Source organism: Apostichopus japonicus, chromosome 13 (assembly GCF_037975245.1).
Source record: "Apostichopus japonicus isolate 1M-3 chromosome 13, ASM3797524v1, whole genome shotgun sequence".
Taxonomy (NCBI): Eukaryota; Metazoa; Echinodermata; class Holothuroidea; order Aspidochirotida; family Stichopodidae; genus Apostichopus; species Apostichopus japonicus.
Genome location: NC_092573.1, coordinates 15,201,041 through 15,226,439, shown reverse-complemented (window position 1 = coordinate 15,226,439; position 25,399 = coordinate 15,201,041). Strand labels below are relative to the sequence as shown.

Here is a 25,399-nt window from a genome sequence, read left to right as displayed (position 1 = left end):
ACCCCCCGCCCCTCCAGCCCACAGTCTTTCAGCATAACAGGGTTGCCTCCTCTTCTAGAAACCCACTATTACATTGAAACAAATGTGATACCACCAATCTTTAGGCAGAGTCAAGGTAGGTACAACTTTTTCCAGCTTTGAGTGGGAAGAAGATTACACGGGTGACGGGGAAGGCTATCTCAGAGATCTTCACATTTCATGACCTTCTTAATGTCTTTCTCACGCCACTTGGAATCCATTTTGATATCGCATAAAGAGCTTCCTTTTGTATCTCGATCAAAATAGGGTACCCCATATCAAATAGTATAGCCATCTTAACATTTCGCAAGACAGTGAATTTAGAACAAAACAGCTGTCATATCGGAATTTCGTTGAAAATAAATGTACTTTGTCAATTGCAAACTACTTCTACTTGTATAAAAACTTTATATAGGTGAGGACACCCCTTCCCATAGACAGTTTGTTAAGCCCCTGGGATACCCTCCCATTAGACCCCTCCCCCTTTGGCTCCCAGGTAAACCTCTCCTTAAGATACCCCTCCACCATGTCGCCAGTTCACAACTGCAAATCGACCACTTCCTCTGAACAAAAGACAAAGTTAAAATAGCAATAATATGTTTTGAAGTTATCTTTATTTCTAACAAAGATATAGGTGCAAATTTTCTACAAATAGTTTCTCACTTACTTGTATGTTGCTCAGGTATGTAAAATATTTATCCGCGAAAATAGATAGCAGCAGAACCAAAGGAATCGAAGACACAGACAATTATCTTACACAAGTTAATAGCGTTGGTGAGGGGGGTGGGGGAGGGAGGGGGAACCAATCATTAGTTGGACAATGCTGGGACTGTATGTATTACCCTCTTTGAAAATATGTGGCATAGCGCTGCAGAGTAAACCTAAAAATGTGGATTCACATTCGATGCGCAACATTAAATCACATGAGTTAAAAACAAGAGTTATTTTCCATTAACTTCTGAAGCCATTTTGCATGTTAAGTAGGAAATGAACACAATTTTGCATATTTTGAGAACCAGAAAACTTATAAGCATAGCAACATAATGTGAAGTCCTGACTGAACTTTGATATTTCATATTTTGCCAACTCTCTGTTCACATTACAATTATCAAGTTGATTAGGAAACTAACAACTTGACATGGAACTCATTGACCTCACTAAGGGAACATTCAGGTTCCATAAAATAATATAAAATACTACATAAGATAATATATCTGAGTATGTCTGGCATCGCTTAGAATGAGTCCAAGGTACACACCACAATCATTTGATGCTATATAGTTGAGGGTATGAGATACAAGTACTAGAAACAAGGCATCTTGCAGGATATCCATATCAAAAATATTGCAATTTAACCAACATACTGAAAAGTAAAAATGTTGAAGAGAGAGAGAGGAAATAATTCATCGTTAAGTTTTTACGTGCTAATGTGCGATTGTAACTGCTATTGCATAATAGCATTACATCACATAATCATTTTAAGCCAATCAGCATCCAATATTTCACTGTCTGCTACAGGTGATAGATACTTCAGGAAATCTGGCAGAGGGATAACCAGTGTACGCCAGCAAACCAATAGGCATAGGGCTTCCTTACATCTTTATGAGAACATTTTTTCAAGGTTTACTTTTAGAGACATTTATTCACAAGGTTTTCACACTGCAAATTCTGGTGACCTCAAATTAGCTTTGACCTCCACAAAAATAAAAGGGTTCTTGTACTACAAAAGGTGGATTCACTGGCTTCACATACCAAGTATGAATTAATTTTAGACCACCATGTACTTTTGAAATGATTGCCTTCAAAGAGGTCACATACACAGCCTCATGAACTCAAGGAATAAAAAAGAAATTAAAATTTTTCGCAGCAATATAATTGAGATGATCATTCACAATGACAAAGTGTTCAGGCAGAGAGAGAGAGACAGATGTGTTTATACAGACTGTTTTGATTTGCTCACTGTCAAAATGTCACAAAAGTAAAAGAAATTCACCTATACTGACTAATTCAATATATTTACAGTTATATACAACTTGAACATAAACAAAATTACATTCCCAGATAACTGAAAACAGTCCGCACACACACACACTGGGAAACAAACATTCAAAGTAATGAATGAGCAGAGTATGAGGTGAAGGGTTGAATTTATTGTGCAGATGATTTGTGGTTATCTGCATGTAGATGATGAAGTACATAATCTTCTACATGTAACTCAGACAGCTGCCTGTGTGTGCGCGTGTGTGGAGGAGTGCAGGAGAGGGGGGCAGGGGGGGGAAGGGAGAGGAGAGTTCTGATAATCAACCTTAAAAAAACAATAAGACACTTTAGCCTTAAATAACATGTTTACAAAACAACACAATTTTTTAAGGACAAATGTTGTTGTATGTCATCCAAACCCTGCTATGCTGTTCATATGAACTTACAAAATAAAAAGATTTTGGTTTTAGTTATTACAATTAATAAAACGATGGATTTATCATGAACGTCAAGGTTTGCACCGAGGAGCCAACATCATCGTAAATTCAGCAGTTGAAGGACACTAGCTCGAGCAGTTCAGTGCTTTCCCAATAAGCTAACAATATTCTTTCAAATTACAGCATTTGTCAAGACTTGTGAAAACTATTTCCAAAGATCCTTCTCAATAGTAAGTTATTTGATAATGTTACAAATTATGAGAACAGATATCACTCGATCATGGGTCCAAGGACATTCATTGCATTTTGGCAAATTTTTTCCACGACAGTATGCCTGCAGATGATCCCATTTGAACTTTCTCCTTTCTTCCTTCATTGCACTGAGAGGTTGTGCGTTCTAGTTCTATTACTGTTTTGATCAAATTCGGTCTACACTTTTGCACTTGGTATGTAGGGTTAAGGAGACAAGTTAAACATGATAGGTGTATATATGAGGTGGCTGACTCTGTTGATGCTTTCCCTGCCTTCCTTGACATGTTGTACACTCCCCTGGGGGGGGGTAGGGTGACCATTATGTACACCCCCTGGTACGTAGGGTGACCATTTATGTACACTCCTCCTCCTCATGCCCTCAGAGAACAGAAACGATGGTAGACTTGTAGCAAGTTCTGGTCCGTGTCACTCGAAAACAACAGGTTCTCCAAAGTACCAGTGTACTTGCTGACTTGCTTGTGATGCTACGATAAACAAGAGAAAGAGCCACGTGAGATAAAATCATGAAACAGGATGACAGTAGTAACTGTGTCTATGAGTCAACTGATCTACAACTGTAAGAAGCCCACATTAATGAGAATAGAACTAGTCAATGGGATCTGGCAATCCTCTTACATTAAGAAGGATATTCCAGAAGGCTTATAGCAAATAGTACCATGCTATGTACAGTATGTCAATAACAAAGAAGGTTGTTAGTGTAATAGTGTATGAGACCCTAGAGTATGATACTATAGAATATTTATCTGTATAGAGTTAGCAAGGACTAAAAAACTTGACTTGAGTTTCTTTATCTCACAGAACAAAAGACATCTCAAGTAACCTTGAAGATGCTATGGTTGTGTTACTCTGCTGAACAATGCAGACAAATGTAACATCATAGACTTTGGCATTGAACTTGAATGAAACCCTGAAACATGACAAGGAGTATTAGAGACGAGAGTGATGGCAGACATCTCAGCATGAGTGAGTATAAATTAAGGGAATAGTCATAACACATACCAGTGTAAAGATCTGTTCTAGTCTCTGTATGGACAGATTGTACCAAGGTGTCTGGAAACTGGTGCCTTTAGATTCACAAGATACAATGTGCTCGGTGAGAAGGATGATAAATCGCTGCAAGAAAGAAAATCAAAGACGTACAATAATGTAACAACTTGTAATATTGTAATCATGTAGATACTTGTAACCGTACAATACATGCACTTGGCTAATGCCATTAGTATATTCAACCCAACCACATCAGACCTCAGGTTGAAGAGTGACTGTACAAGTACCATGCTACCCCACAACCCAACCACATGAGATGTCAGGTGGAAGAGTGACTGTACAAATACCATGCTACCCCACAACCAACCACACAAGACATCAGGTTGAAGAGTGACTGTACAAATACTATGCTATCCTGCAACCCAACCACATGAGATGTCAGGTAGAAGAGTGACTGTACAGGTACCATGCTACCCCGCTAAAGTGGACTGGCAGTTGGTTTATGTATTATCACTTGTTCCTTACATCTCCTATAAATGTACAGCCATATTCTGATTATAAAACTGACTTTTCAGCCTGACTGAAAGACAGATGAACTCTGAATTGCAATTTGGCCATACCTTCTATTCATTAATATAAAGCCATGCTCTACTTTATAGACTGACTTGCCCCATGTGTCCAACTACTGGTCTGGAGTGATAGTTGAACGATAGAATGCTAACTGACCATTACAAACCAATATAAAGCCATATACTGCTTTAACCAATGAGAGGATTAGGGGCTGAGCTATCGGCACATGACCATTAGTCCACTTCCTGATTTTAAAGCCTTACAGCACAGTTTTTTAGACACACTGTTTTAGGAGAGATGATGGGTTGTCACATGACCTTCACACCACAGACCAAATCTTAAGCCACATGCTAATTTAATGCTTTGAGTAAATTGGGAATAAACCATTGCTTTTTATTTGACCAGCTACCAATCTAAAGCTATTACATTGCTTTAATAGATTTAATTGGATTACAAGGTGGACTATGGATTATTGTCACTTTGACCATTAAATCCATTGTAAAAATGTAAATAAACTGTTTACCAGTAATGATAGCAGACTAAATCATATAGTTGAAATACCACACACCTAAGAACAGGAATACAAATGGGACTTGACATGTCAGACCAAAGTAAACAATGTACTGATGATGACCTTACTTGAAGTATGATTAGAAAGAGATTTTTCTGTTCGCTTTGAGCAGCTTCGTAGCTCTCTTGCAGTTTCTCCACCTGACTCTCGGAGGCCGTGTTGGATACGGCGTACTCTTCTCCACTAGTTTCCCCGTCCTCCTCCTAGATGACAGAGACGGAAGTAGAAATTCAAGGGATGAACAAGGAATCAGAGCATGATTTCAGATTTCCCTGTACTCCAATATATGTCAGTTCTACATGTTTGTACTTTGAAAAACCACTGTTTTATGAGCCTCACTTTTCAGATCTAGTTCATACCATTATGTTCCGATTTATGTTATAATGCATAGAATTATTACTTTGGGCAGCTTCATACTAGCCTACACAATTTTAGGTTGAGTTTCCATTGCATTGCTAAATAATGGGCTTGGAAACATTGTATCCAAAGTGATTCCCTCTCTTTGAGAAACCCTCTCACCACTACATAATACTGAGATTGGTTTCTTTACAGTACTTCATTAACATTTGTGTTGCTTGGTCTGATTGAATTTACAAACACTGGCACATGTTACGAACATTATTGCTATAACTGTTGCCTCATAACAGCTGCCTTAAGTTTTAACCTGACCCATCCAATGATTTTAAACGAAATGCAAACCGTTTCGATATTACTCAGTTGGTCTGGTAACCCTGAATAAAGTTTATATAAACGCATGGAAAGTCATTCTCATGCTGAGAAACTTGAGGCTTGGCAAGTCGACCCAATGAACTACACTGTCGAGGCTTTCTTCTCAAACAGTTATCAATAGTTGCTCGCGTGCACACTACCAACGACTGGTTTCTTTCCTTGTTGATACTTACGTCCGATTTCTTGTGTTTGACATCTTCTAATTCTTTCTGTAATTGTGTGACCTCCATGTTCATCTTCCTCAGTACACCGTGGAGGATCTCCCAGACGAATCCTTCCGTGAAGTGAACCCTCATGTGCTCCGAGAAGATCCAGTTTATGACGGCTGGGCAACTGACGATGGTAGTGCGGATCAGCTTATCAATGATGACACAGATCATCTGCGAGACAACACAAAAGAAATTACAAGAAATGTTAGTAACGGACATCGTCTCCGAATTCGCAAATGTGGTTACCTCAGAATAGGGGGGGGAGGGGGTGGCATGGTTGGCTGGTGGCAGGATGGAGGGGCTAGGATTGGAGCGGAACCTATCATGAGTCACTGCTTTTAGTCTAACTTGCAAAACTCACAAAAAAGAGCTCTACTTTTTTCAATCTCTTTTAAGAATAAAAAAAAAATGACCGAGAATTGGTTTTGTCAAAGATATAGGACATTTGGCAATTTGGTAATGGATTATCTAGGGGTATCGTATAGAAAATGTCACTGGCAAATGAAACTTTGGTTGAAAAAAGAAACAAAAAAACTATGATTCAAAGTTGATAAGCAGTTTTCGTTTTACCTGCTGGTGATTCTGCCAGAGGTCTCTTATTGTCCTCAGCATAAATATCTGGCTCTCTTCAGTGTTTCCAAGTTTCTTGAGCAACGGATGGAATCTACGGAAGAGAAGACATTTAATCTTCCAACATCACTGTATATGAACTGTAACAGAATAAACTATATATGAACTATTACAGAATAAACTATATATGAACTATTACAGAATAAACTATATATGAACTGTTACAGAATAAACTATATATGAACTGTTACAGAATAAACTATATATGAACTATTACAGAATAAACTATATATGAACTATTACAGAATAAACTATATATGAACTATTACAGAATAAACTATATATGAACTGTTACAGAATAAACTATATATGAACTGTTACAGAATAAACTATATATGAACTATTACAGAATAAACTATAGATGAACTATTACAGAATAAACTATACATGAACTGTTACAGAATAAACTATACATGAACTGTAACAGAATAAACTATATATGAACTGTTACAGAATAAACTATATATGAACTATTACAGAATAAACTATATATGAACTGTTACAGAATAAACTATATATGAACTGTTACAGAATAAACTATATATGAACTGTTACAGAATAAACTATATATGAACTATTAAAGAATAAACTATATATGAACTGTAACAGAATAAACTATATATGAACTCTTACAGAATAAACTATATATGAACTCTTACAGAATAAACTATATATGAACTATTACAGAATAAACTATACATGAACTATTACAGAATAAACTATACATGAACTATTACAGAATAAACTATACATGAACTATTACAGAATAAACTATATATGAACTATTACAGAATAAACTATATATGAACTATTACAGAATAAACTATATATGAACTGTTACAGAATAAACTATATATGAATTGTTACAGAATAAACTATATATGAACTGTTACAGAATAAACTATATATGAACTATTACAGAATAAACTATATATGAACTATTACAGAATAAACTATATATGAACTGTTACAGAATAAACTATATATGAACTGTTACAGAATAAACTATATATGAACTGTTACAGAATAAACTATATATGAATTGTTACAGAATAAACTATATATGAACTGTTACAGAATAAACTATATATGAACTATTACAGAATAAACTATATATGAACTATTACAGAATAAACTATATATGACCTATTACAGAATAAACTATATATGAACTATTACAGAATAAACTATATATGAACTGTTACAGAATAAACTATATATGAACTGTTACAGAATAAACTATATATGAACTGTTACAGAATAAACTATATATGAACTATTACAGAATAAACTATATATGAACTATTACAGAATAAACTATATATGAACTATTACAGAATAAACTATATATGAACTATTACAGAATAAACTATATATGAACTGTTACAGAATAAACTATATATGAACTATTACAGAATAAACTATATATGAACTATTACAGAATAAACTATATATGAACTATTACAGAATAAACTATATATGAACTATTACAGAATAAACTATATATGAACTGTTACAGAATAAACTAATATAAATAAATCTAAAATGTACAGTAAAGCAGGGATATAATGTTATGTTACCCATATTTCATTATTTTTTTTTGGGGGGGGGGATTAAGTAAATTTCTGCGTGACATAGCTGAACAGTAGATACTTTCATTCTTGTACAGCAGCTCGCTCCATTCGGCATGGATGAACATGCTACATCCTGTAAATCACGAGTGTGGCTTCCTTTCGAACAACATTCAACTGTTGTCATTGTCCCTAAACTAATCCAGTCTTTCAGACCATGTGCAGTTACTGACTAAAGTGTAACATGAGTAGCTGAAATAACAGTGATCACTTGTCACTAGATTGATAGGTTAAATTCCTAAGCACATCCTATACCTCCTTTTGAAGTGCATCATGCAAGTAAAGTATTCCCTCATGAGTTTGGCAAAAAAGGGTCTGATATTTGAATCTACACAGAAGAGCATTTAATGATCCAACATTGTAGTTGGGCTCAGATTAGCTAATGATGACACATAACAAGCTTATTTAAATTACTTGACTACCTGTACCCCTAAAACACAAAGTTTCATTCTGATGCAGCTTATCTAATGTCTTGCATTAAAGAAGAAGTAAACCCAAATGGCATCTCCTACCTTGAATGATAGAGATGCTTACGATGACCACGTCCAAAGAATAAAATCTTTCTCAGGGTTGGAAATACCATGAATTAATAGACATGTCGGGGAGACACCGTTTTGTCGATGTATGATGTCATAGTGCCACTTGGTGATAAAATCTCTATTTTCCCTTCGTTTTTTTTCTTTTAATGTTCATAAACCGAGTGGTAAATCTAAACAACGCCAATATTATTATAACAGTATCAATATTTTAGAATCAGCATTGGCAAATTTGATATCTATCAATGAGTATGAACAATCTATTCAATACTTTGTAAAAATTTAAAAATCCAAGAATAACTAAGCCAATGATGTCAAATTCTGATTTATTATAGTCTACAGTCTTGTCAGAGAAACAATAATATCTTCCAAAACTGGAATGAGATTTTCCTAGGTTGTTTGGGACAGTGTAATCCTAAAGCTACTGAGGATGGTTGGGGTTACTCCTCCTTGAATGTGTTTATGAGTGATGCTATGCTTCTGCCAGAAAATGCAATATCTAGCAATAAATGCAAATCCCTCTTTCAGAGTCATGCAGTGCGTATAGATTATTTTAGGACTTACTTGGCTAAGGCACTAAATGTATGACTGAATGACTTCTGTCCCAGGAAGAGAAGACTCTGAACAAAGACATCAATCTTCAGAGGGTTGGCAGCCTCTTCCACTAAAGTGTAAAGAACAAACAGAATCATTACTTTAATTTACATAATTCATGGATATCAATCTAAATATTATCAATCCCTTTCAATTGATTTCAACCAAGTCAAAATACAACATAGTCCACACATATCCCCACATGCTGGTTTAGACAGAATGAAGAAATTTGTGTGGTATTGTGAAGTTTGGCCGGTAACCCAGCCAAACATGATTCAGTAGGAATTATTATGTAACTAACTGTTGGATAACTCGGGCAGTAAACTGAAGTCGGAATACCATTTTAGTCGATAATTTCTTCACACTTTCAACTTTGCTAGTTTCCCAATCAATATTAACTTGGGTTGAATTTGTTTATTTTGGCAAACAGAGCAAAGAGTTGTGGTGGGGACTGAGTTCCAGAATTCTGTAATCAACAATGGTTTACCTTCTCCAGAATTATCCTCTTTCTTTGGTCCTGGGATTTGATTCAGTATTTCTTCTACCTGCTCCATTGTTGCTTTGGCTTTGAAGGCCTCAATAAGCTTCCTCGAGATTGGCAAGGCAGGAATTTGATCTGAAACAAACACAAAGTATTATGATTCGATTGTCCTCACATCTTGGCTTTTGCCATGATGGAGTGATTACATTTTTATCATCATTTTATCATCAATTACATCATGGCTGTCACGATTTGCAATCACCGAATACTTTCGAGCAAGTAATCAGTAACAACAGTGCACTGTGACAAATTTATCGCTGACCATTACTGCAATATTATTTTTATGAACTGCAGATAAGCCTTTACACACTCCCCCACCACAAAAACCACAAAATAAAGAACTAAGTTGCTCTTAGTAAGAACTCTTGTTCTTGATGACATCTAAAAGTAAACACTATGTGGGAGCATAAAATGCTTACAATGCACCATGGCTGCAATTTAACTCAATGTTCTTCATTAAAGCAGCAATTGAAGCAACTCACAAAGTTGATGCAATTTTACCAAAATCTCCAAAAATGATAGTCAAAACACACTCTACATTGAACAAGCTAAGACAGTTCTTAAATCTCTGCAGCAATGAATCCTAAAGTACTGTAATGATGCCAATTGATTCTATGCTTTTAATAGTAAAGCCCTTCTCAATACGGCAGTCATCACATGTGGCAATGAAATCAGAAATTTTGAACAGTTGACCTTTTCTTCCATTACTTGAAAGGAAGGTTGACGTGAAGTCCTGCTAATATGGCCTAGAAGCATAACAGGCATTTAGTTTTACATATTTATTCAAAACAATACAAAGAGATGCTTTATAAAGATAAGAATAGCGTCTCTGAGATCATTTCTCCTTGCATGTAAATATTGCAGGCAAAAAAAATAGAAAACGGTCTCTCACTTGTCTCTTCGTCTATATAGCGAAAGACTGGAGTCGGTTCTTTGGGAATGAGTGGTTCAAATTTATCTGGAAGAGTCTCAACCAACCTTTGATGGTATGACAGCCTGAAAATTAAAAACAGTCATCTTTACTGTTAGTTTTGTGCTGTTTGCTGTAACTAGCTGAAACAATTTACTACACAAAAAAGGGAATTCACACTACCACACTGGTAAGATGAAAGTGCATACCAAGGAAACTTTAATATGGATTCCTCAACAAATTGATAAAAGTAACTAACAGAATTCATTGCCACCTGTTTGCAAAATGGTCAAACTCTGACAATTTGTGTCAATTTTATTATTAGTTTTCATCACCAGTTTAACTTGCTAGCATTCTGATTTCACAAAATTGCTGTTATCCTTGCTACAAAATCCTAAGAAGCCGATTACCTTGGTTCATGAGAAGACAAACAGACTAGGTGTCGAGGGTTAAACTGCAAGAGACACTGTAATAACACATAGCCTGAAATCATCCTAAACAATAATTCACATTAAGGACCAGCTATGTAACAATAACTCTAAAGAGGCTCGAAATGCCACAATTGAAGTAGCTTATATATACAGGCCTATTTATGATTCTGTCGGTTTAGCCTGATGCAATACAAACATACCGTAAACATTTCTGGAGGACCTCATGAATGAAGACAGGCTTGGCATCCTCTGGTTCCTTCTCTGTGCAATCAATCCTGGGAAAATAAAAAGCAACTCAAATCCAGAAGCCTTTAAAAATCTGATATCAGTCTTATCTACTCTTGATACAGGATACTTCACTTGGACTGTTGAAATACAAACAAATCTCAAAGGACACAAGCAAACAGCCTACAACTAACAAATGAACATTTGTTCAGCACTAATGATAGGAGACAAAGAAATCGGCCAGACACTAACACAAGCAAACACCCAAGCCAAAAATGAATGCAAACCTCTTAACTTAAATGAACGCAAACATCCCACTACAAATTAAAGCAAACATCCTTGCAATAATGAAAGCAAGTTGTCAACTATATATTTGTTGTTGTTGATATTTTAAGCTTAAAAATGATCTAACATCACTAACATAACACTTTTGCACACTGCCACGTGAAATTTCTCCACAATGACAAAAATATTATCCCTCCTTGCTCTCTGCAGGAACATTACTTAATTTCTCACCATTCATCCCAACTCCATCGGAACTGAAAGTTGCTGAGATGGTGCGAGAACCATCGGATGAATCTCTCCATACAGGTCAGGTTCATATGTTCTACTCTCTCGTACAACATCTCAGTCGCTTGAGCAAGCTGCAAAGAATATTTATTCCTTTTACATGAAAGTGGAGTTTAGAATTTGTTTTCCTGTATCATATCTTTCCTCTGCTAAGTGGGTATCAACATTGCATGAATGAAAAGTTAAAATATAATGGTCTTTGATGGAAGATACGGTTAAATACAACTTGGAAGACATGCCCAAATGGCCGTCATATTTTAAAAAATGTTTGCAACACAATGATGAGGACTTTATTTCAGAAAATTTTGTAGCATATGTTTGCATAGCAGACCTACTTTTGTGATGGTGGGATAGACTACATTTAAGTATTTTCACCCCCTAACCCCCCACCCCCAACACCCCAAACCTGCATGCTACTCAAGTCTTTTGTTACTGTTAATTCCTACTGATTCAATCAACTTTTACAGTTGCAAGAAAATATCAAAAATAAGGTACAATGTTCACAGTAGACATGTCACACCTTGTAGCAAAGAGCAAAAAAAAGGGGAAATTTACCACTTGAGGGAGAAACCCTGGTTGTAGTTTGCAAAGTTCCAAGAGCAGGGAGGCATGAAACACCTCGAGGTTTGCGGGGTCCGGTAGATTGAAGAGGCTACTGAAGACGACCTCTATGATCATGTAATGGTACGGGAACCGATTCTTGGCGTGGAAACCCACTAACTGGGCAGCGCTGAAAACATCATAAGAGAAAAAACAGCATTGCCAGGATGCAACTCATGTGTTATGGAACTAGATAATAGAAGGAAAACCATTCCAAGGCCTTACTATCAAGTTATGGTTACATCAGTAGCATATTACAAATGCAACCTTGGTCTTTCAAATTCATAACAATATTTAAGATTTGCACCAAGGACAAGATATCAAGTATTACTATCTCCAGAGGGTTTCTTAAAACAAGGAAGCAAATTTCTTGTAATCTTCACTCAGTGCTTTACAGTCAGATGAGATGAAGTGACAGCTACAGATACATAGGGCAACCTAATGTATGATTCACAACTATTCTCATCCTTTACTCTTGTACTGAGATATTGTACTTCATAAGCTTCATTGTGCAAAATGTAATTATTACTTTATCTCAATTCAATTTCAAATGTATTCTCATATGTTTGTACTAACCAGTGCACACTCACTAAAGTCCTGAATGTGGGTGGCATAAGGGTAACATCATTTAAAGTTGAATTAATTCATCTTGGGAATGCTAGTGACAGAGAACTATTGTGGGTCATGTTTGTGTGTAAATGTGTGTGCCTGTTTACTAACCTAGTATGGGCAACAGGCTGACCGCATTCCAGTGACAGCCTTTCAACTGTTTGGCATGCAGACAGACAGACAGACAAATAAAGTTTCTTGATAAATGGCACAAGCACTAATGTCTCAGAAAGTCAATCAGGCTAATATGATGTCACTAGAAATACCCTATTGATTGATTATAAGTCATTTCCTGCAAATAATTTCAGTATGCAGGCTGCTATAAAGTAACACACATATGCTACTTAGTATTCATGTGATTATGAAAAGAGGATCAAAGTTACCAGTCTTTCCTGTCCAGGTAAACTTGTAAGATTCTTGACAAGCAATCTTCCACCAGATATCTATTGATGGTATTCGATCCAGGAAGTGCAGGACCCTAAGAAAAACAAAACGAAAGCAGGGAACTTTGTGGACCAGTGGATGACTCTACTCAACAGCTGATTGTACTCAACAGCTGAGTGTACATGCTATTACACTGAATTCACAAGGTGGATCCAAACTATACCAATGACATGACAATATCTGTGTCTCTCTTTTTTTTATTAAAGCATTTTTTGGTGTTAACCAAAAAGTCGAACATTTTGTAGTTTAGTGAAAGTCTCAACTCAACTTGAATTTTCCAGGTATCTTGCAAAATACCCAGTCGTTGAGACATGGAGTTCAGTCTTCCCTGATACTGGCATAGCTATGCATCATTTGTATCTTTATCATTAAAGCCGATTCAAACACTGATTATTCGTGCCTCCCCTTCAAATAATAGCTTTCATTTTATGAAGAAATGTCAAAGTGATGGGTGACAGATAAGAGTAGTTTGACGATCATCCCAGCCCTGCCCCCCATGGCCTACAACCCTGCACAGAGATGTCGCACTTGTAAGTAAATTAAAGAAATATACCCTTAATTAAGGCACCTATTCTATACTACTCGATTCCTAAATCCAGTGTCAACTGAGTTATATTAGGTTGGGCGAATTATCTCTTCAATTCGAATATAAGGGGCATGGTTTGAAAAATGCTCTTAAGCATGTGACAACAGGATTATGAAGATGTTGTTTCTGGGTGATAAAATGCTGAGAAGTGATTGCAACAGTAATACCTCACTACACAACTATCCTAAGCAGAATATAAATCTTATGCTAACACACAGCAGACGTGGAATCAGTGCTAGAAGCTGGTTACCACATTTAAGAAACTATTTGAGGGAGATCTTACCTCAGGAATGTCTGTGGCATCAAAGAGACGGAAGACCACCCTTGGGATGGGATACACACACTCGTCTGTGTGTGGGGGTGGTGTGAATGGAGGAAGCGCATGCTGAAGGGCATTGGATAATAGACTGTGAAAAGCACGGTATGGTCGCAAAATCACCTTCTCTGTCCACCCCTCAGATTTCATGTGTTGGACTTGACCCCAAAGAGAATCGATATACTGGAAAGGAAAAGTAGCAGCAACTCTATTGTCAATGTGGAACTCTGGAGATATATACATATATATGTATGTTCATATATGTATATATACTATATATATACATAAATATATATTTTTTTTTCTGGTGTGTTATTCTTTATTGATTTACTATATATCTGTCATACCACTTGCTACACATTCAATTCTTATTTACGGCTTGGCTTGCCTATAAAAGAGTGGGTTATTCTGTGTAAAATTGTCAGATTCAAAGCGCCAGGGGTGCATTCTGTACAATCATAACACTTGGGTAATACGCCCTTAATGACAGTTATTCAAGGCCAATTTATACGCTTTAACACACCAGTAGAATCATGGTGGTCGAGTGGTGCGGACTTGGGTTCGTGACACAAAGATCCAGGGTTCGATTCCTACCTTTGCCTGATGAGTCCCAAAAGGACGAAACCGGTCGTGAAGTGGAATTTTTCTGGTGTGCTATTCTTTATTGATTTACTATATATCTGTCATACCACTTGCTACACATTCATATATATATATATATATATATATATATATGTTCATATATGTACATTTACTACATATATATAAACAAATACATATTTATGAACACAAGAGGCTGGAAACTTCTCAACCAAATGTAACCTTCAGTGATGAATGAAAAAGTTCTTTTTGAGGCTTCGATGTAACAATACTCAAAACAAAAAGCCTTATTAAAGCGTTTTGTTTGGAATTTTACAGCATACTTACATCTTTTTGGTCATGAGGCTTCTCAGAATGCCAGACACGCAAGGTAGGCACATGGTCTTTCTTTCTCCTCCTGTAGTCAGAATGGACAGACAAAGTAGAGGCTAATAATATCAACAAGATCTTTATGTCTGATATACCATGACCATCAACTGATGGAAACCTTACAGTGTCAATGGTACTAGGCAACTTACTCTTCTATAGTAATAATAATAATAATAATAATAATAAATTACATTTATATAGCGCTTAATACAGCATTTCAGAGCGCTTTACAAAGTAGGAAAGAGACAAAGAAAACCAAGGAAAAAAAGAAACTAGGAAACAAACAGAAATGTTTTGAGTTGTCTCTTGAAATTACAAAGGGAGGAAGAGTCACGAACGTGAAATGGGAGTCTGTTCCAAAGAGAAGGCGCAGCGACCAAAAAGGCACGATCGCTAAAAGAAGCATGCACGTAAAATTTTGCTGTTTCATTGAAAAGGGGGCGATCCACATACTTCATTAAAGTGTTATGTATGTTTTGTACAGAAACAGTGATTGTTCAAGTGAGGGTGGGATGATATGCTACCTTAACTACATAAATAACAAATGTTGTGTTATTTGGCCCCATTTTTGGAACAATTTCCACACTACATAGATGGATAAACAGAGGTCCAGTTTCAACCATATAGTACCAGGAGATACAACGAATGTCTACAAGGACACATTTTACATAACTTAGATAAGTTGACTGTACATCATTTTTCAGGCAGGAATCCTGGTATTATATCAGAGATGAAATTAGGAGCCCCCAAAAATGCTACACAAACTTTGAATATTAAATTATTCCCTGTTACCATGAAACTTTGTAAAGAGACAACCGACCAATCAGACTTTACCTGATATATTTATCAATCCTGTCCAATAGTTTATCTAAATCTGGGCCTTTGGACTCGCTCAGTTCTTCCCCTGACTGAAGGAAGAATGAGGCATTTGAAAGAAAGAAAAGATAAACTATGATAGAAGAAAGGGTTTACTGGTGTTAAAAAGTATGTCTGCTTTACTGATCTATATAACACGGTGTGCTAGCTGAAAGGTATAAAGTTGAGATACATGCTAGATACTTCAAAATTTGAGGGTACATTGAAAGTGCAGAGTTTCTTTTGACAAGCTACAGGCCATAAAATATAATTACAACTAATCTGGTTCATATTTTGTAATAACTTTAAGCTATTGACAAATAACTCCTGAATAAATTTTAAATGTTGGAACCTGTTTTTTGGTCGAGTAAGTTTCAGTTAACTGTTCAACTTTACCACTCTTTCCCCTCCCACCCACCTCCTGGCCTGAAGAATTCTTCTACAGACTTGCGTGGTATTTTCATGCAATTATATTGACATTGAACGTTTGAAATACTGTATAACAAGTTGTAATTTTACACACTGTGGTTATAGAACTAACACGGTTCAAGCAAAGCAGAGCTATGTTGAAGCACAGTATTCTTCTGACAAGTAAATGAAAATTGAAAAGTTATTAACCTGCTTACATTTGCATCATCTTATGGTGACATGTCTACAAAACATGCAGCTTCTGACAATGATAATAGTGTACATATCGGTGTTCTTTGCAACAAAGCCACACATCTATCCTACAGTTTACATGTTGTTCATTGTAATATTGCTTCCTGGGGTGGGGGGGAACAACACAAAAAAATTGTTCTACAAAGTTCGGAAGAGAACAGATGATTGGCTCTTACCCACGGCAATGATGACAACACAGCATAGACAAAGAAATCGGCACGAACTTGTGGGACGCCCTCCTCATTGGAGGCATCGAGGAATGACTGGTAGAGGACAAGTAGTGACGACAGCTCCACCACATGGCAGTTAATCAGGTCAGACAAAAATCGTACGATGCGTTGGGACTTCTCCCATTCGTTGTGTTTCATGTAATCACGCATCTGCTTGATGAGCATATCCACCAACTATGAATGATAATGTACAAGGTCAATGGTTGAATTTACACAAAGGGGTCAATGACAGAGACAGTGAGTGCTTTATCATGGGATTTATCAAGGTAGAGGCCACCAATGGTGCGTCCCAATCCATGACAACTACTCAATAGACGACATCAACTTACTCAATGCTAGTCTAGCGCTTCCCATGAATCCCATCCATGACAACTACTCATAAAAACATCAACTTACTCAATGCTAGTCTTCGACATCTAACTATGGAGCACTCCAACATAAACTACTAATCAAAAAGCTCTTGCTCAATTTAACTATTAAGCAACCAAATATAAACTACTAATCAAGAATCCCTGTAAGTAACTTTGATGCGATTAACCTTAAATTACTTTGGTACACCCTGTGATATTAACCTCCAAGGACCAAAGAATGACTTTGAACTTACGGCGAAACAGTAATCTAATCTGATCCACTTTGTTTACTACAGTCAATCATCTAAGATGAACCCTAGCTAGATGACCTCTGAACTTTAATTTCTCAACAACCCAAAATTTCCCCACTACTAAACATGGGTTATGATAAACCTTGACCACCAATCTAGCATTTTTCTAAGAGAAAAAATTCATAGATTTTTAAGCAATGAATTAAAATGACCACACAATGACATTTGACTTGAAAATCCTGAGCACCCCAAAATGTTGAAATAGAAATACATTGAGCTTTTTCAAACAATGTACACAAAGAACCAATACAGTCCCATGATCTATGGACTTCAATAATGGCTACACCAAGTGAAATACATCGCAGCCATACATAAGGAAAAGTTAATATGATAAATATCCATAAACTCCTCTGAAAGGTGAGGTTGATCTGTATTTTGAAACCATGGCCTTAAAATGTCCGGAAGACCTCAAATGACTCAGTGCTCAAAATTAGCTATGAACTATTTTGGTCAGAACCCATGCATCTTCTCTGGGAGAAGTTGTTTCGAGCCTTTGAAATAAAATAATATCCTCTGAACATGACACTTACTTGCAAGGTTATAACTTTGATTCTATTTTTTGCACTAGTCTCTTTGGTTTTTACTAATCACATAATGGAACTTCTTCTAAGCTCAATTTCCTTGGCTTTTTGAATTGCTTCCATAACAAATGAAGGGTTTGTTCATTGCATGCATAATTATGGCCTGACCACTTGTTGCCAACACAACAGGCTATTTATTAAAGAGATATACACCCTCTTATGGGATAAATAAATCCCATACTAAGATATAACTTTTTAACTTATCTTATTTGTAATCATATGCATACCTCTTCGCCTGCACTGTAATTCTTTGTGTTCAAGAGACCAACCAGAGTAGTGTAAACTGTAACCTTCTCTGGTAACTCTATAGCACTGTAAAGAAGTAAACTTATATATTATCGAATGAATACCGTACCACTCTGTACAATAATCCACCTCACCTACAGGAAATAACTTGTCATGAATAAAATGTCACATGGAATTTATTTTATCCCACCAGCATGACATTCTCTTTCACTGATCATACTTGGTTTTATTTATATTTCTTGAAAGCTGACTTTTGCATGGAGTTCTTACATTGCATCATTCTGAACAAACCATATAATATTCAAACGTAATTATTGGATATCCCTACATCAAACCACAAGAGATATATTGTTGCAACTGTTGGCTGAGCTCATAAATTGGTGAGTTATGAACCATTTTCATTCAATCCTAAAAGAACTGTTTTTTCTCTTTTTTTATCACAAAAAGTTTAAATAATGGTTTTGTTTGCACTTGAAAGTCTCTTCATTTTTCCCATAATTAATATCTTCATTCCTATTTCCTTATAACTATTGATATGTATTATATTTACATGTACCTCATCTCTCCTTAAACAAAACTATGTCATATTCAACACTAACTACAGCTTCAAGGACTACATGAAGAGCAATATGACAAGCTGCAGTGGTCAATTAGGGTGGTCTGAACTTGGCCAATAAAATATATACAAACAGAATCACATCTTCAGTCATTCCTTCTTTCTTTAAACAGACTTTGAAATATTGGTGTAGAATCCTGTTCAAATGCAGCCAATTGCATTTAAAATGTACTGCTGGATCCCACGTTGGCACAGTAATAAACAATGTTAAAAAACATCAACACATTAACCTAATCCTTGAATCAAGAGAATCAAAAGTCAATATATAATTGTAGCAGTAATGGCATAACATTAGCTTCTAGGGTAGGTTGATAGTGAAATGAACTAGTGCTAAAGGGATAGTTTACTTTATGAATGCCAACTAATTTAGTTGCTATTTCCAGAATACATGTATGTACATAAACTGGTGTTATATATCACTGTAAGAGACGTTACCATATACAAAGTATTTCTAAGATTTTATGCTTGTAGTTGCTCAAGTCAGCCTCCAATACACCAGCCAGACCCTCCAGGTTACTCTCCAGGGATGAAGTACTCTGAAACAGAACAGAATGGCCATATATTAGACTCATATGCTTTATTATCCCCATAGTCTCCTTCACTGAAATGTTACAAGATGTTACAAAAGGAGCTCAGGGTCATGCAATACATTCACATGTCCATGGTAAAAACCCTTTTCTTAACCAAACTTCTGCTTTGCCTAAAGTACATGTACAGGGAAGGAATAAGCATGTACAGGAAAGTACCACCATGTCTAGTAATCCAATACCTGCAGCTGATTAATGCACAGAAAGCATTGTATAATGGTCAACATTTCATGTGCAATTATTTTTTGGAAAAAACTGTCGAAAAAATTCTCACAAATAACAAATAGTTGACGAAAAAATAGTATGAATGGCAATCATCCCTCTTTGACAGAAGATCTGACGTTCTTTTGACAAGGGCAAAAAATCGGGTACGACAGTTTGACTGTTCAATAGATTTCAAAAGGACTAACCATTATGGCACAGGTTAATCATCTTCATGAAAAATCAAGATATTTCCTGGCATGTACATTACATTAATAACTGAAATTATACTCATCTCCAGTTTGACAATAGTTAGCGATCAACTTTCTGAGGTTTCAATTAACCAAATGGCATGAAAGTCATACATTGAGACTTCATCACAGCTGCACATCAGTGACTTTAGAAAGATTGCACAAAGTACCATGGAAGGTTTTAATTCAACTATCAGTAACACAAGTTGAATGAGCGATACTGGTTGCTCCACAGTAATTGTCCACATCAGGGTTTTGTCTATTTGTAAGTGTTCTATTGGGTACACCATTAGGACTCATAAGCAAGGACATGCTCAGGTAATATCGTTCAAAATGAACAAGCAACGTACCTTCTCGCCGACTCTTGTTATAAGAGATTCCAGTCTTGCCTCAATTTCAGCCTGATCAGATGTGGCTTTCCTTCTCTTTGAGGACCGTTCCGCTATTGAGAGAGAATGAAGTAAAAATAGAGAAAAGTACTACAGACAGGAAGGAAAATGTACAAAGTACAATTTTATAAGAATTAAAGGCATAGAAGACTCGACCCAAACCGCCTGCCACACTCTGAAAAAGTTAACTTTCCGTTGCTTGCAAATTACTTTTTCTTCTTGTCGCTACAAAATGCAGACAGTATTGAAACGTGATACCTTGTTTTAAATCTTTTATCTAGACCTGAGATGTCCACACTGCTATGTACTCTGTGTTGTGGGTATTGACCGTAGCTGTATGTATTGACTGTACACTAGTGTCTAATTACCTACGGTAGCAAGCTGTGTGTGTATTTTCTGGGATTGAAGGTGGTGTCTAACACTTCTGTTACACCTCATTCGAAACTAGGTCAGATTACTAGCATGAGACGTTTCTTTGTGCGCGAGTCTTCACACCCTTGAGTGCTTACCTTCCATATTCTTCTACTTTTTTCTTCATTATATCACATATGTACAGGATTTAGTCAAATGTATCAGCATGTGTTACCAACATGATTTTGAAAATTCCTGTCCTCATCACCTTAATACTTGCCTAATCACAATAAACTTGAAAAATAATCATTGTAAATAGTTATCTTCTACAAAGTTGTCAATGAAACAGGATTTAACAGATCAACAAATGTCTTTGTTGTGTCCATTTCAGTTAAATCTAAAGTGTTCACATAAGCTACCTATGAGCAATATGTCACTTCCTCATTTTGAGTCTGAGCTTTCCAGTTATGTAATGTGCCAAGAAAATGTAATTGATAATTAATGTAAAAAAAAACATCTGAATTGATAAATTATATTGATGAGAGCTAAGTTCTGAATATTTTGATTATTTTAAATCAGTAGACTGAGCACTATTACTTACCATGGCTCATTAATATTTTGTACAGTATGACACTCAGATGGTATTCTGATTAAGTGACTTAACTATTCCTCCTTAAGTATAAAAATGACAACTGCTAGCATGGTATTATACCTTGAATGAATACCACCATCAAAATCACAACTTTGTCATCTTTAAATTGATATAAAACTGTCCATATTTGGTCAAAACTGCAAAGGTTGTGCCTAAAACTTAGGGAGTACTTTCACCAGTGTAACCTTTTAACTCATTCCTGTATTTTGGTGACTCCCAGGACAAAATAAGTTTTTCAAAGGTTATTTGACATTTCACTTAGGGTGACAGTGTACATATGAATATTATAAGAGTAGGTCTAAAGACAACACCTCATATAGATTAATGTTAGTATTTTCAGTCCCCAGACAAAATCAAGTCTGAACTTCAATAGCTATGGCCTTGTAGTGTTTTGTTTTGCTTTTGGAAAAGTTTTTTTGTCAAATAAATGCTATAAGGGATTCATAATCCATTAGATATAAATTTTAAAGAAAACAATAAAAACAAAATGGCAGTGTACTTCTATGACATTATACCTGTTTGACTCAAGTTCACTTGATTCCAAACGTACCAACTTGAACGCTTATACTGTATCTTGAAAACGGTACATAGGAATTGAATGTAAATTTCATCAGGATGCTTAGATATGTTCTTTTCGGGGTCAATCATAATTGTGTAGGCTATGTTTGTAGGCTTAAATAAATGATGCAGCAGTCAACCTAGTTCCTACCAATATACAAGGTCAATAAAATAACAGAAAATTTGTATTGGTAGAAATTTTTCACCTGATTTGGCCAGTTGTGTTACAGAAAAGTTTGCAATCCTGGTAGGAGCCTGTGCCCCTATCCCAGTTTTATTTGAGTTAAGCTAATCCTTAGGCCTAGCATAACAATAGAACTTACTGTAGACTTACTGTAGGTTAAAACTTAGAAATAGAAGTTAATGTTCAGATCTACACATTTGGGGTTGACAGGTCTGTGTTAGCTTTGCATGCATTTATAGCTGTATCTTACTCAAATGGGTTTGAGAACAACACTTCACATCCTTTCAAGCCTTACTATTTTAATGTTAGAAAGGAACTTTTAGTTACACTTACAGTAGTTAATTGTTTCAGTTTTCATATTGGAGAATGACACTTCACATCAAGGTTACAAGTTTGTTAGCATTTTACACTAGATCTAGCCTTTTTTCCATTTTCTAGGGTTGTAGCGTACGTTTATCAAATTTGGCGGAATATAGCATTTTTCGTTAAAAATTGTAAATCACAAAATAATTAATTTCTGAAACTTTCGAGACCAAATTACCACTTGGCAACCCAATAAAATCTACGCAGTGGATATATAGCCATCAGACGGTTCTCGATTCCAGTTTACTATTTAGCCGTCACCTCCGTCTGACATGCGCAGTTATCAATCTTGCGGACTTGTGATTTTCCTGTGGTGCCAGCAGAGGATCCAGTCCCCAAGTTTTTTTGCCATCCCGCAAATTGACTGGCAGTTTTCTGCGCGTTACTACTATTTGACCGTCTTTGCATTGGCAAACGGCGGGATTTTTGAAATATTTCATCTGTGATGTTTGATGAAGCATGTTTATTTTTCAATTATAAATGTGCGGTTTATTCCGTTATTTTCATTGCCCATTTAATAGTTTAGATGGACACTATAATCCACACATTTTCCTGCATCAGTCGTCTTTATTCGTCTTTATCAGTCATCTGATTTGTCTCAAATATTTCAGAAAACGAGTCAAAACTATCACCTACAGCTAGAGGCATGCTTAAAAATGGATCACAATCGCATCACAACTTCACTCATTCAAAGACAACATTCAACATGGCGGCTAATGGCAAGATTGATAACTGCGCATGTCAGACGGAAGTAAATAGTAAACTGGAATCGGGAACCTTCTGACGGCTATATATCCACTGCCTAAAATCTATTAATAGGTTTCTGTGGCTTTTACACAATAATACTGCGTAAACTGTAACCATGAGAAACTTTTCATATTGTGGCAAATTCTTGAATTTTTAGGTCTGATTTCTCAGCATTTAAACATCCTAAATATTGCCTTTCGGTACTAATTTAGAATCCGTACCATTCGACTACTCGACAGGCTAAAATTCATTCCAGCGAATCATTCACATGACGCACCTAATCACTGACTGTTATTCTATTGATTTGGGAGCACACACGTTCAGCCGGATTATACAGTTGTTATTCTGCCGATTCGAAGTAAGCTTTCCCATTCATATGGTACGGATTCTTAAGTTAGGCCTGCCTTTCTTTTACAAAAGCCTAAAGACTCTATCCCATAGAAATGGTAAATTTACAATTATAGCATAGCCTAGGCTATATTAATTTAGCAAAAGTTGTCTTTGATTTGACACGGACTGACCCGGAAGATAAAATAGAGGAATTCAACAGGGGAAGATTGGACATGATCCCGTTCCTAACTTAGCCTTGCAGAAAATGAACAAGTATTAAGTAACTGAATGTGAATATAGAGCCTATGGCAACATAGTTAGTATAGCCTAGGTGTAGGCTAGGCGTGATACTCGGTAACAACATTGACGCGTTAGGCTGCATGTAGCCTAAAATTTTAGCAAGCTTTCTTACTAGCGTAATACTTACCTTCTTCTTCAGCATATCTTTTTCGGCTAGACATTTTACGCTTCTGGGTGAAATAAATATGGGAAGAAGGGGTTAATTCCGACGTTGGGGAAGCGCTGAATCACAATCTTCAGTACTATGAATTTAAACAAAAGGGAAACAATGTGCGAGTGTGAATATACCGTAGTCTAGAACAGTGGTAGCATCGAAGAAAATAAACTTCTGTATGCATGGGCCGGGTACGTACGGGTAGCATTCAAACAGGAATTTCCCAGGTTCAGTCTACAGCTTCAGAAAGAATCACTTGGGATGCCATTTGTCATTCAACTACACCACGGAAGTATATAATTCGGTGCAGTTCTACAACGCTATCGTTCATTTTGGTCGTTTCCCTTTGAAAGTTGAATTTCACAGTCACACAATTTTCACAAGTTTAGATATGTCGGAAGTGAACATGGGGAAAAGAAATGAATGTGTGGAATGAGTCTTTGTAGAGCCCAGCTTTGAACTGGATCGAATAGAAAATGCTACGATGCAATAAGAATAGATAAGTTGTATTTTGTTAAAACAATCTTGCAACAACAAAAAAACGTCAGAGGGCAATTGGGAGAGACCCGCAGCCTAATCCTGAGCCATATGTTAACCCTTTAGAGTGGAAAGCAAATCAGGTAAAGCTGTGGATCCTTCAAGAGGATTGGGATATGAACACAAATTCATTCTATAATAATCTTCGTATAAAACAAAACTGTTAGCAAACTGCTTAATCCACTAAAGAGCCTGTATAAGAGAATGTGTAAAAGTTGGTTGGCCTGACGCTAGGATCGAAACTTACGTCAGGCTAACTTACTTTTACAAATATAATAATTTTCATTTGAAAGAGATCAAGTGTTATATATTAACCTGGGATCAAACTGCACTATTGCATTCGCTGAAACCTCTGCTTGTTAGCAAACAATCATTTCAAGTGTGTTTCTTCTTCTTCTTATTATTATTATTATCATTGTAATGAAAACAGTTAAGATCAGTTAAGAATGACTTTGTTGGAACCTAAAATGAAAGCAAATAGAAGTAAATAGATCCTTATTACATTTTAATTGCTCATTGAATATTTGAAAACAAATTAACATAACAAAGGAAAATGGATTAGGAATCAGTTGGAATCCAG

The 25,399-nt window shown here is 36.1% G+C and overlaps 1 protein-coding gene across 1 annotated transcript; it reads right to left on the bottom strand.

Moving 5' to 3' along the window:
- Positions 1–613: 613 nt before the first annotated feature.
- Positions 614–24,464, bottom strand: LOC139978746 (nuclear cap-binding protein subunit 1-like). The gene is made up of 20 exons (XM_071989209.1): positions 24,256–24,464; positions 20,605–20,696; positions 19,651–19,751; positions 18,581–18,665; positions 17,058–17,285; positions 16,201–16,274; positions 15,325–15,394; positions 14,365–14,580; positions 13,435–13,529; positions 12,398–12,572; positions 11,789–11,916; positions 11,248–11,322; positions 10,599–10,702; positions 9,653–9,781; positions 9,136–9,235; positions 6,345–6,438; positions 5,739–5,945; positions 4,905–5,039; positions 3,708–3,821; positions 614–3,172 (listed from the first exon to the last, which is right to left on the bottom strand). Exons 1-20 carry the CDS (start codon positions 24,287–24,289, stop codon positions 3,059–3,061), a joined length of 2,370 nt encoding a protein of 789 aa, XP_071845310.1. The 5' UTR covers positions 24,290–24,464; the 3' UTR covers positions 614–3,058.
- Between the last annotated feature and the right edge of the window lie 935 nt (positions 24,465–25,399).